Below are 13,183 nucleotides of genomic sequence, written 5' to 3' on the forward strand. Positions count from 1 at the left end.
CGACTGAGCATGCACCCACACACTCACTCTCTCTCTCTCTCTCTCTCACACACACACACACACACATGACTGTCACTTTGCTGTGCATCTATAAATATCATAACATTGTTAATCAGGTATACTCCAATACAAAATAAAAACTTTTTTTAAAATGACTGAATCATTTTAAGAAACATACCTGCAATGAATGGGGTGGGGTAGTAGACTTCAACTATTTCAGACAACTTGCTTTCTATGGAGGCTAGCTCTGGAATCAGAAACCCCTCTTAATACTTCAGTGCTGGGGTGCTCTCCAGGGTCAGCTCTTTCCCTCTTTCTGGCCATCATGACCTCTGCCTCACATGGTACTTGCAGTACCATGCAGATCCCTTGAATCTTGGCAAACAAACATTGTCCAGTTTCTTCCCTATTCCTTCAAACACCTGTTTATGCCGCCACTCCTGTCTCTGATGTCCTTGCTCTGCTCCTATGCTGGAATTCTACCTGCCTTCGGAGGGCCTCATTTAATATTCACCTGTTAACATGTCTTCCAAAAATAAGTACAATTCCTGTGCTGGCTTGACTCCATCCCAAATATCTGGACAGTGTATATGGTATATCTGCTTTCATTAATCCCTCATGTGGGCAACATGAACACTAAATAAATATTCATCAACACATAACATGGAGCAATGATAGAGATCAAAACCAGATATAGCTTCAACTTCTCAGGAGGGTGGATGACTTTGAATCAAAATAACACTCAAATGAATGTGCGATGTCTGTGGAATGAAACCATGAGAAGTATACCAGGCTATGAGAGTGAATGATAAAGGCATATGCATGCGTCTAAAGATGAGGAAAGGCCTCCATAACAAAGTTTCAATTTTTTGCTAGGATCTGAAGAACAATAGTTAATTGATACAGAAGGTGGATGGAGAGAAATATGGTATAAAATAAGAAAAGATTGGTGGCAGGAGGGAACTGGGAAGGCCCACCAAGTGGTTTTATTCTATGTTGCCTCCTATTTGGAAGGGGAAAGAAAAAGGTCTAAAATTCTTTTGTTGGACAAGAGGACCAAAAAGTAGTGACACACCCTGCAGGTAGCCAGGCAAGGTGATCACCTCCCACAGAGTAATGCCAGTGTAACACATTATTCCACAACTGCTTCATTTATGACAGTTCCCTCTGCCTAGTATGACTGTAAATTTTTACGGTTTAGGAACCATGACATACACTATTTTGTAATATCTTTAACACAGAAGACATTAGCATCTTGTACACAGTAAGTGCTAATAAACTTGTGCATGCATGTGTGTGTGTGTGTGTATAAAATACTTGTTGAATCCCTGTATGAGTCAACAATGAAATGTCTTTGGGGTGATATGAGACATAAGTTAGGAAAGAAATGATGGGGAAAAAAGGATCCTATTTTGATCCAATTTTTCTTTAACTCCCTTTGTTTTACAAAATAGACTCACTTACACCCGTGGACTCTTCCTTATCTCATCTGATATTAAGATATTGAGAGACTAGGTCTGCTCCATTCCATAGCTACCACACAGTCAACTCCAGGCTTTCACTGGTGATGGTTAAGATGTTTGCCATCAGGGCACAGAGTTTCTTGTTTATTTATGAGCCAACCGTGTCTGCCTTTATTCACCTCTTTTCCTTCTCTAGGCCCTTTTGTTTCTTTCTAATCTGTCACTTTTAGTTGCTTCTGAAAACAAGTGATTTCTCCCTGGGCCTGACTTATATTAGGTTGGCAAAAAGGTTTGTTCATTCAATACGTTATTCAATAAAGTTCTTGGTGAAAATGAAAAAAAAAAGTGTCTTTTATTTTTACTTAACACTGGACAAACTTTTTGGCCAGCCTAATAGTTTTGTCCCTTACTTTAAGGCTGTCCTTAAGCACAGAAATTTTCTTCTATTTTCCAGCAGCCCATACATCTAGGACATGGAGGAGTAAGAGCTGCAAACTGTGGAAAAGCTCTTTCACAAAGTCTTAGAATAAAATCTTATCTTCTTGTGCTTGTTTTTGGTTTATTTCACTATCTTTTATAAAGCAATTAATGCAGAGTAGAAGACAAATAAATTTGAGTTTAAATTTCAGATGTGTTATGAACAATACATGGACAAAAGAGATGGCCACAGCATGTGCATGGTGGCAGGAAGTGGGGGTGGGGACTGGCTTCCTTGGAATCTCCATGCCATCTTCCTCCTTGAGTTGGTGACTGGAAGTCGATGACCCTCAGTCCCAACTCAGGTGCTGGTCCCTCTCCCCTACAATAAGGAGTTTAGTCTCAGGCTCTCTAAATACTCTGTTTTACACTAAGTTGTGTAGAGAAAGCAAAAAGCACACACAATGTCACTGCTAAGTCCTGATATCCAGTGGATATAAGAAAGTTTTATATAACAGTTTGAAGGAATAGTTCCGCTTAGTATATTTTTTCAAGTTGTTTGCTTTGTCCGAATTACAGGTTATCCTAGGTATTTGTTACACTCTCTCCTCTGGACTTAAAAATGGTGCAGTTTTGTCCTCTTTCCTTGTCCCTACTCTCACAAGCTTCTGTGTCAATATCTTGCTAGGTCCAGGCATGTGGTATGAAGTCACCCACCATCTGCTCTAGACCTATGCTGTAACTTGAAAACAAAGACACTGCACACTCTTGGATCTGGGATGCAGGTAGTCTAATATTGCTTCCCTCCCTAATAAGAACACATTTTATCCACAGCATTCACAAGGCACACTTTTTGTATTTGACCAAATTCCCATTCTCTGTAACTAATATTATTACAAAGAAAATGACAATGAAACTTCTTGTGACCCTCCACCAACCACACACACTGGTCCTACTCAGAAGCATCCCAGTCCTTTCAAAGAGCAAGCTACCAAAACCTGTGGCAACCGCAACAGTGCTATCCGGAAAACTGGACGGAAACCCAGTTTCATCTGGCTAGCAGGTGTCCAGATTAATTCATCTGCTGTAATGTTTTCCAAAACCCAAAAAAGGAAAGTGGCCAAGGTGCTTGCTTTGGGTATCAATCAGGGAGCCTATCTGGGCAACATGAGGAAGGCACACTTGAAACATGGCCATTCATACAAGTAGACATTTTCTGGGTTTCCCAGTAGAAACAATTACTCTACCTAATAACGCTAAGTACCCCACATGTGTTTCTACATGTTAGCTGAATATAAACATTTTTTTAAGGTAGGCAATCTTGATGCATTTTTTTCCACAGCAGGGAAAATGCTATGTAACACAGGTATTTCACCTATGACTGAGAAACAAGTTTGTATCCCTCACCAAAATGTCACTCCTTTAAGTGCCCATAGTCCATTGGAAGAAATAAAGGTTTCTCTTTTCTGGGATGGCCTATATTTGGCCAAATGTATGGTGGCTAATTCTCTAAGAGGGTGTATAACAATGTTATACTGAAGACTAGCTATAGATGGCCATGTACAATAGCTATACAATTCCAAGTGAGGTGTTAGGGTACCTTACGGATATTATTCAGGATATGCTTTTTAAAAAAATCCATATGGTTCTAAAACCATTTAGGATTAGATAAAAGTAAAAACCTTGTGAGCATGGAGTTGGAGAAAGGCTGAGAAAAGATTTTAAAATGTATGTTTTCCCCCTAAGATCAAGAACAAGACAAAGGCGTCCACTCTTGCTACTTCTATTCAATACCCTATTAGAGGTTCTAGACAGGGCATGTAGGCAAGAAAATGAAATAAAAGGCAGGGTCTTCCTTTAGAAGGCAGTGGTAAAGAATTGGCCTGCCAGTGAAGGAGACACAGATTTTATCCCTGATCAGGGAAGATCCCACATGTCCTGGAGCAACTACGCCTGTGTGATACAACTCTGTTCTAGAGTCTGGGAGCCGCAACTGCTGAAGCCTGAGCACCCTAGAGCCCATGCTGTACCACAAGAGAAGCCTGTACAACACAGCCAGAGAGTAGCCCCCACTAACCACAACTACAGAAAAGCTCATGTAGCAACGAAGACCCAGCACAGCTAAAAATAAATAAATAAATATATCATTTAAAAAAGAAATAAAAGGCGTCTAAGTTATAAGATAAAAAATCAGACTATATTCACAGATGGCATAATCCTCTATAAAGAAATTGTAAGGAATCACTAAAAAACTGTTTGAACTAATAAATGAGTTCAGCAATGTTTTGGGGTACATCAATACACATAAAACAGTCATGTTTCTACAGACTTGCAACAATCTAAAAATTAAACTAATTGCATTTACAGTAGCATAAAAAGAACACATTTAGGAATAAATTTAGCAAAAGAAATGTAAATTTTATACTCAAAAAGTAAAAAAATTTTGTTGAAAAAAATGAGAGAAGATTTAAATGAATTAAAAAAATTGATATTTATGGATTAGAAGACTTCAATACTGGTAAAATGGAAAAACTCCTGAAATGGATCCATAGATTTAATGCAATTTCTATCAGAATTCCAGTACTTTCTCTGTGGAAATTGACAAAGTGATTCCAAAATTGATACAGAATTGCAAGGGACCCAGAATAGCCAAAACAATCTTTAAAAAGAAGAATAAAGTTGGAGGACTCACACTTCAAAACTCTCCACAAAGCAAAAGTAATCAAGACAAGAGTTGTACTAGCATAAGGATAGACACATAGACCAGTGGAATAGAATTCAGAGTCTAGAAATAAACCAATGTGTCCATGATCAACTGATTTTTGACAAGGATGCCAAGACCATTCAGTGGAGAAAGAATAGTCTTTTAACAAATTGTCCTGGGACAACTGGATAGCTACATTCTAAAGAATGAATTTGTATCCCTAGGTTCACATCATTTACAAAAATTAAAATAGATCAAAATAGATCACAGATCTAAATGTAAGAGCTAAAACAATACAATTCTTAGAAGGGAACATAGAGATAAATCTTCACAACCTCAGAGTTGGCAATGGCTTCTTAGATATATAACATCAAAAGCATAAGCAGCAAAAGAAAAAATAGATAAAGTGGACTTCATATATATTAAAAACTTCTGTGTAGCCAAGGGACACTGTCGAGAAAGCAAAAAAAAAACAGCCTCAGAATGGGAGAAACTATTTGCAAATCACAGATCTGATAAAGATCTAGTATCTAGAATATATAAACTCAACAATAAAAGACAATTCAATTGAAAAATGAGCAGGACTTGAATAAATATTTTTTCAAAGAAGATATAAAAATGACTGATAATGCAATGGAAAGATGCTCACCATCATTAATCACTGTTTAGTTGTCAGTGAAGTCCAACTCTTTTGCAACTCCGTGAACTATAGCCCGCCAGACCCCTCTGTCCATGGGATTTCCCAGGCAAGAATACTGGAGTGGGTTGCCACTTCCTTCTCCAGGGGATCTTCCCAACCCAGGGATCAAACCTGGGTCTCCTGGATTGGCAGGTAGATTCTTTACCAGTGAGCCACCTGAGAAGCCCCATTAATCATTAGGAAAATGCAAACCAAATCCACTCCAAACCCAGTAAGATGAATATAGTAAAACAAAAATAAAATAGGAAACAACAAATACAAGGATGCAGAAAATTGGAACCTTCAGATATTGCTGGTGGAAATGTTAAACAGTATCTCCACGATGGAAAACAGTAAGGTGGCAAAGACAAGTAGGACAACACATCACGAATGAAATTCTGAGAGCTCTGTGTAACATACTTCCTGATTCATTTAGTTGCTACTGCCAAAATCTAGGTCCCATCCTAAGATTCTTCTCTCTCCTGCAGTCCATAATCTCCCTGCCATGTCTGCTTAGCTCTGCCTCCGGAGTCTGCATCTAACTGCTTCTCACCATTTCTTCTGCCTCCATCCTAGTCCATACCACCAGCAACTTTGGCAATGAACTTCTGAAACAGCCTCAATCTGGTCTCCGTGCCTCCACTCATTTCCCTAGAGACCTTTTCCTAGCAGGCAGCCAGAGGATCTCTATAAAGCATTAATCAGGCAAGTCATTCCCCTCTTCAAAAGCATTTAACTGATTCAATTATAAACAGAATTACATTCAAACCAAGTCCTTCACATGATCTGCAAGCACTACAGGATCCGGCTTTTAACTAATTCCAAATCTCATTTCCTATCACTCACTAGATTCCAGCCCCATCACACTCTTGTTCTCCCTGTTAGGCAGACTCAGTTCACTCCCACCTCTGGGTTGTTTCCTTGCTTATGTTTGATACTTGAAGCACTCTTTCCTCTGATTATCATGAGGCTCTTCTCATTACTGAACACAAATGTCACCTCCTGGACCTCTAGCTAAAGCAACTTTCCTGGACACTTCCATGCTACCCTCTTTCATGTTTTATATGGTCTATTAATTAGGACCTGGAATTGTCTTAACTTGCAGAATACATATATCATTCATCTTCTCTCCCCATTCCACACCCAAAACCCACATCTCACCACACACAACACAATGTAAAGCTCTTTTAGAATTAGAAGTCCTGATGATGTAGCTGACTTCTCACTAGTTATAAAAATGCTGTAAAAATTTGTTATCTGGTTGAATATTAGAAAGCAGGGGCTTTTAATCTCAGATCTGTGAACTTTATAGAAAAAAGTTACATCTTTATATCCCTAACCTCTGGTTGCAATTCAACATTTCTATCTATGATGAATGTAAGTAACAAACCACAGTAATAGCAGTATTGATGACTGATACCATATGAAATCACAGATACTTTCTTATGACATTACAGTAATTAATATCTCAATATCTCAAAATATCTCAATATCTCAAAATACATTGTTTTGCTCAGCACTATTATGAAATTACAGTAGCTCTATTAGGCTGGTAGTTCTCATTATTTAATGAATTAATAAAGGAGCATATATATGATCATAAACACGCTTTTAAATATCTTTGATGACTTTCAACATAACTGTTCTCCTTTGGAGTTCTCTGCATTATATCCTTAATTGAGGCCCATCACAAAAAAGTTAAGCAGCCTTGCTCTAAAGGACTTCACAGGCAAAATGTATGTCCCTTTACACAACTATTATATCTGGAACCCACTGAAATACATTCAAAGATGCAAAATCAAAAAAATTATAAAGACTGGAGAACTACATCATGCCCCAAACAACAAAGACTATTTGCTAAATTCAAAACAATGAGGGACATTTGCTAAGTTCAAAACAATGAGAACCAAATGAAAAAGTGACATCGGAAATCAACTCACAGATGTATACCAGCCTGAAAAGGTAGGTGCATTCCTCTGGAAGTATGAGAGGGTAACGCTCAGGGCCAGGGGCTGCTATATCCTTCCACCAGGAGGAAGTGCATCTAGGAACCAGATGACCCTTGCAATTGTGGCGTCCCACGCCCTTTAGCAGGGCTTCTGGGTTGGAAGAGAAACATGTGGCTGTGATTCAGCTCTTTCTTCTTTTCCCTCCGTTTCTTAAATGAAGATGGGAAGTGGAGACTGACCAACTTTGCAACAGTGTGTCAGTTTGACTGACGCGAGAAATACTGCCAATTCCAGAAATACAACGCCCGTGCACTGCCTAACCGCTGACAGCCCTAAAGACGTAGGTGAGGGAACAATAGTAGCACGTCAAAACAGAAGACAAGGCTGAGGAAAATGTCTCCAGAACTATCACATTACCGGGGCTTGCGTTCCCTGAGCTGTCTTAGGGTCTTGCCTAGGGTCTGAGAAGCAGATTTCGACTCCTGGCTCTCCAGCAGCAGTCTGATGGGAAGATGGAAACAGTGACCAGGTAAACAGGAATATTGAGGAAATTCTATCCACAACATGTTTGAGGAATTGCAATCTCTGGGAGAATCGATACTCGCCAGGGAAAAGTAATTAGAAAAGTCGAGTATGTTAGATATTTTGGAAGGGAAAAGAAGGCAGAAAAAGAATATGGCAAGGTGAGGGGAAATGACCACATTTTCAAAGAAGATTTAATTAGAGTATAAACACAACCCAAACTTACAATATTTCATAAACCTTCCAAATTAGTAGAGGCAGACAAGGGAGCAGGAAGAAAAGGAGGACAGAGAGAATATAAAATGACAGAAAATGAAGTCTATTTCTAATTGGAATGAATGCAGTTGGAACTCAGCTAACATAGGAGACAACATTCGGAATGGATGAGATCATTGAACCCAACTATATATCCTTTGTACGAAACACATATAAATGAAATGACTCAGAAAGGTGGAATTTAAAGGCTATGAAAAAGTGTTCCTGGGAATCTAAAACAAGCACAAACGCACAAAATTTGAGGTTCCAATATCAATATCAGAAAGTCAGTTAAGAGTAAATATCATAAAATGGAAAAGGCCGAGAGCTTTACAAAATTGAAATTAACTTGTCAAAATCTTTTGGAAATTGTAATATAATGTCAGAATATTCAATAATGACTGCTCAGACATAAACAGAAATGAGTAGAAATAACCATAATGGAAAACTCGTAACTTTTAGTATTTAATACGTCAAATATATGCAAACAAGTAAGATTTATAGGGTCTGAGTAGTGTGATTGTTTTCATAGCTGTGCCCACTCTGTACCTTGGAAACAGAAGAGGAACTTTTGCTAATGCCTATGAAATATATCCTAGTGCTGTATGTGCTTATTCATAACAAAGTCCTCAGTAATTTCTATATTAAAATATTTGTATGAGATCCCATATTTTTCAACTGCTAGTTATATTCCATTCACCTACAAAATGTATTAACAAAGATGCCTCTGATAGACATGTTTAATTCCAGACCCAAATTTTTGCCATTTCTAATCAGCAATCTTGAACATAAATGCATCTTGGTGAATTTTTGTGAGTGCACCATTTATGGAAATTTCTTGGTGCTAGCAAATTGAGTCAAGTTAATATTGGATTAATAATGATCAAATTTTCCTCCAACCATCATTTGGATTTCAATAATTTTGCTAACTAAATAAATTTCAATAAATTTGCTAACTAGTTATTGCCATTCAACATGAAAAAATATTTCTGTATTAATAAGTTAGTCAGGAAACTTACTGCATGCACTTTTCTGTAGCTTTCCAGCCAACCCAGTTACATTTTCTAGGTAAACAATTGTATCATCAACTCATAATGGTAATTTTACCCTTTTCCAATGTGGATTCCTTTTCTTTTAGTTTCTCTCAACTTCTCTCTTAAGTGAAAACCTTGTAGATCAACCAAGATGTGGGAGTAGAAAGACCTTACCTCCTCTTATAAGCACATCAAAATCACTACTTGCCAAATAATCATCTATGAAAAAGACTGAAACCTATCAAAAAAAGATCTACAACTAAAGGGAGAAAGAAGAACCAAAATGAGATACGTAGGAGGGGTGGATTCACTATATAATCAAGTCCCATCACCTCAGGTGGGCTACCCACAAACTGGAGAATAATTATAGTCAGAGGTTTCCCTAAGGAGTGAGTGTTTCTGAGCCCCACATTGGGCTCCCCAGCCCAGGGGTCCTGCACCAGGAAGACAAGCCTCTCTTCATCTGTGATGTATACATGTGCATTCTGGCCAGAGCCCCTTTACCAGTCTCTGTCATGATAGTTTCTTCAGGGAGAGGAAGAGGGGACCTTGGGGAAGACCTGGGATGACTTTGAATGAGTAAAGCAATTAGGCTGTGCCTTGCAGAAGCTCACATCTCCAAGGAGAGCTCTACCACAAGTGCCCACAGGGGCACACCTGTATCCTGTGTGCCATGCTTTCTGGGTTCCCTGTGGACAAGGCCTCAGCCACCGCTTCAACATGAGTCTCAGATAGTATATATATATGCCCAGGTAATTCAAGTGGTTTAATTCTGCATGCGCATTCCATTCTCTCTCCAACATTGTGAAACCTGACTATTGGATTATACCATCAGCTGATAAACTATTACATCTAATTCTAAAACAACAAACATATATAAAATTTCCCTGCTGTACCATGCCATTTCTCTGCTTACCTTTAGAGGGCTGTCTATTTTGCTGTCTCCATTTCCTTAGCCACAGCAATCAGATAAGAAAAAGAAATAAAAGGTATTCAAATTGGAAGGGAATAGGTAAAACTGTCATGATTTGCAGATGGCATGATACTGTCTATAGAGAACCCTGAAGTCTCAGCCCAATGAACACTTTTTTAATCATGACCTTGGACATGAAAAGCAGACTATCACCAGGATCCCAGCAGTTTTCCATGTAGTTTATCCTCATCACAACCTCTCCCCCTAAAAGTAATGACTGTCCTGACACTGGTATAACATCTTCTGTGCATGTCTTTATAGATTTATCACCCACACATGTTTTATAGATTTATCACCCACACATGTTAATAGACTTTAGTTTTGCCAATTTTTTAAAAATTGTATGTCTTTTAAGTCTCTGAATCTAGAGATTCCCCCTCCATCACTCTTCTTTTTCTTTATGATTCATTTGTTTAAGACAGTTATAAAGCTGTTTGGATTTGCTGATGATATCCTTAGGATTTAGTTCAACATATTCTCTGTTCTCTGTATTTTTTACAAAACAGTAGCTGTATCCAGAGGTTTGACCACATTCACTTTGATCTTTTTAGCAAGACCTCGGTGGTGGTGTGTTCTTACACCAGGAGGTACAAAACATCTATCTCTCTTTGTGATAACAGCCTGATGCTCAACCCTAGATCTCTTAATTCACTGGGGTTTGTAAAACAGGGATATTGTACATCTATCAATTCTCATTGATGTATTAGCTAAACTGATTCTACAAAGGGACATTTCTCCTACTGTTTACTTACCACTGATGGAGTTTAGAGGAAAAAAGGCACAATATCAGATTCTCCTTTGAACGTTAATGGACCCTTTGTCTCCATCATTTATTTGAAAAACCATTCTAGTTGGAATCATCTTTAAAGTACCTCTTGCCAAACCCATTAATAAATTCTCAGAATCTTACATAATTTGACCCCTTGATAGCATTTGCCATGGGTACTCATTCCCACCTTTTTCACTTTTCTTCTGAGATACCACATTCTCCAACCATCCTTCCTACTTTATCAAAGGCCCTTCTCAGTTCCCCTTTCAAGAGTCCACCTCTCTTTCTCACTTTTAAATGTTAGAGAGGCCCATACTCCCAAATTTCTATCTCTAGCTGCAATATCTCTCAAGAATTCTAGAGCAGTACAGCTGCTAGGCTACATGCCATTTCATCAAGGTGTCGAATAGTTTCAGACTTTACCTGGCCCCCTCAACTCCCCTGAACCTGCACCCCTTATTTTTTCCCATCTCATTCAGCAACACCACAGTTTGCTCAGAGGCCATTTAGCTTCTTTCTGTCCTGCATCCACAGTTTCAAAATCTGCCCTTAATTGAAACACTTCTTACCTTCAGAGATAGGTGTTTTGTCTTTCTTTAGCCCAGTCTTGAACTTCTGCTTTAGCAAATATAAGGTAGAAAATTAGGCTTATCATGTTATTGGCTATCATCAGGAGGAAGATTTTAAGCCAGGGAGATTCTGCATCCTGAGGAATTAAAGTGCAAACAATTATAAACTATTATGTTTTGTAACATATAAAATGTAGTATTAAAATTAATATAGGCTTGATGCAGGTCACATAAACATGGCAAAACATTTTAATAAGGAACAAAAAGTTAAATTTCACTCTACAAAGATAATCACCATTTGACTTACGGTTTGTGTCTACGTACATATAACTTTTCATGTATAAAATTGCATGAATATAGTGCTAAAGCCAAGAAGGCATATGGTTTTATATTCAGAAATATCCCATAAACATGTTTGTATATTAGAAAATATTTGACTGTATCATAACTGTTACTTACTTGTAATCCAGAGTTTAGATTTATAAAATTTATAAGAGCACCCCTTATTTCTTTAAAGTTGTTTTTCACTTTTTGTTGCTATAAGCTTGAATAAGTTGGTGATTAATTACAAACATAGCAATGCTTTTGAATAAGATTTATCAAATACCCTTTCCTTATTTATAAAAATGGTTGATATATTTTCTCTTACAGCCTATTAATATTATCAGTTTCATTAATACATTTTATTAATAGAGCCACTTTACTTTCTTAGAAAAAGGCCTACTTAATCATGATGTTGTACATATTTTAATATATTGGTGAATTCTATGCACAGGTAATTTATTTTTGGCATCCATACTCAAAGATAACATTAAATTTCAGTTATGTTTCAGATTTGTTTTACTACTTTGCCCTTTACTTTTTGCTCAGCTGAGGTTAAATTTTATGCAGTTAAATGTAAAATGCATTGTGATTGCATTTTGGTCTCTGTTGTCATGCTTTTGAAGGATGGATGTCCTGTCTGAAGTTTAAATAATTATAAACTCCTATTTTACTCTAGTATCTTTATTATATCCTTTCTTCATTTACATTTGTTATCATCCATAATTAACTTGGGGGTAAATACGAGAACAGAATGTAATTATTTTTTTTCAAGTGGGCTCACTACTTCAGCCCACTTGTTTTTAAAGAAATCAATCCATTCTTTCTGGTTTGAGATGAAACTTTATTAAAAGAATGTGTTTTTTTCCAGAACTTGACCAAATCATCACCAGTTCCAATTAGAATATAATTAAGAGTAGAAGTTGAAAAAAATGTTTCTTGCCAAACTAGACATTAAATATATTTAATAATAATGATTTCTATAATTAAAACATGCCAAATTTGACAGCTAATAGGTAAACAGAGAGTGAAGAAAAAAAGAACTAAGATGAAAAAAAAAAAAAAAGAACTAAGATGTGTTTAGAAATTTAATGATAAAAAAAGTTTTGATAATTTTAAGTTAATAGAATTTATTGTCATAAGTCCAACCTAGAAATTTAAAAAAAATTTTTTTTTTGTTTTTTAACTTTACAATATTGTATTGGTTTTGTCATATATCAAAATGAATCCACCACAGGTGTACGTGTGTTCCCCATCTCGAACCCTCCTCCCTCCCCATACCATCCCTCTGGGTTGTCCCAGTGCACCAGCCCCAAGCATCCAGTATTGTGCATCAAACCTGGACTGGCGACTCGTTTCATATATGATATTATACATGTTTCAATGCCATTCTCCCAAATCTTCCCACCCTCTCCCTCTCCCACAGAGTCCATAAGACTGTTCTATATATCAGTGTCTCTTTTGTTGTCTCGCATACAGGGTTATTGTTACCATCTTTCTAAATTCCATATATATGCATTAGTATACT

The 13,183-nt window shown here is 37.3% G+C and overlaps 1 protein-coding gene across 13 annotated transcripts in view; it reads right to left on the bottom strand.

The window, feature by feature from the left end:
• The window catches only part of SLC17A1 (solute carrier family 17 member 1), a 63,625-nt gene that overhangs the window by 3,670 nt on the left and 46,772 nt on the right, over window positions 1–13,183 (bottom strand). For 10 of the 13 annotated variants that reach the window (XR_008711432.1, XR_008711431.1, XM_055570826.1 and 7 more), the window contains 2 exons: window positions 11,335–11,471; window positions 9,940–9,974 (listed from right to left, as the gene is read on the bottom strand). Coding sequence is in view for 10 of the 13 variants with exons in the window: in XM_055570826.1 (XP_055426801.1) it covers window positions 11,337–11,471 (135 nt within the window). In the remaining 3 variants the exon portion in view is untranslated. The remainder of the gene's footprint in view (window positions 1–9,939; window positions 9,975–11,334; window positions 11,472–13,183) is intronic. The other 3 variants (XR_008711430.1, XM_055570819.1, XM_055570817.1) reach the window with 1 other exon arrangement.

This window comes from Bubalus kerabau, chromosome 3 (genome assembly GCF_029407905.1).
Source record: "Bubalus kerabau isolate K-KA32 ecotype Philippines breed swamp buffalo chromosome 3, PCC_UOA_SB_1v2, whole genome shotgun sequence".
Taxonomy (NCBI): Eukaryota; Metazoa; Chordata; class Mammalia; order Artiodactyla; family Bovidae; genus Bubalus; species Bubalus kerabau.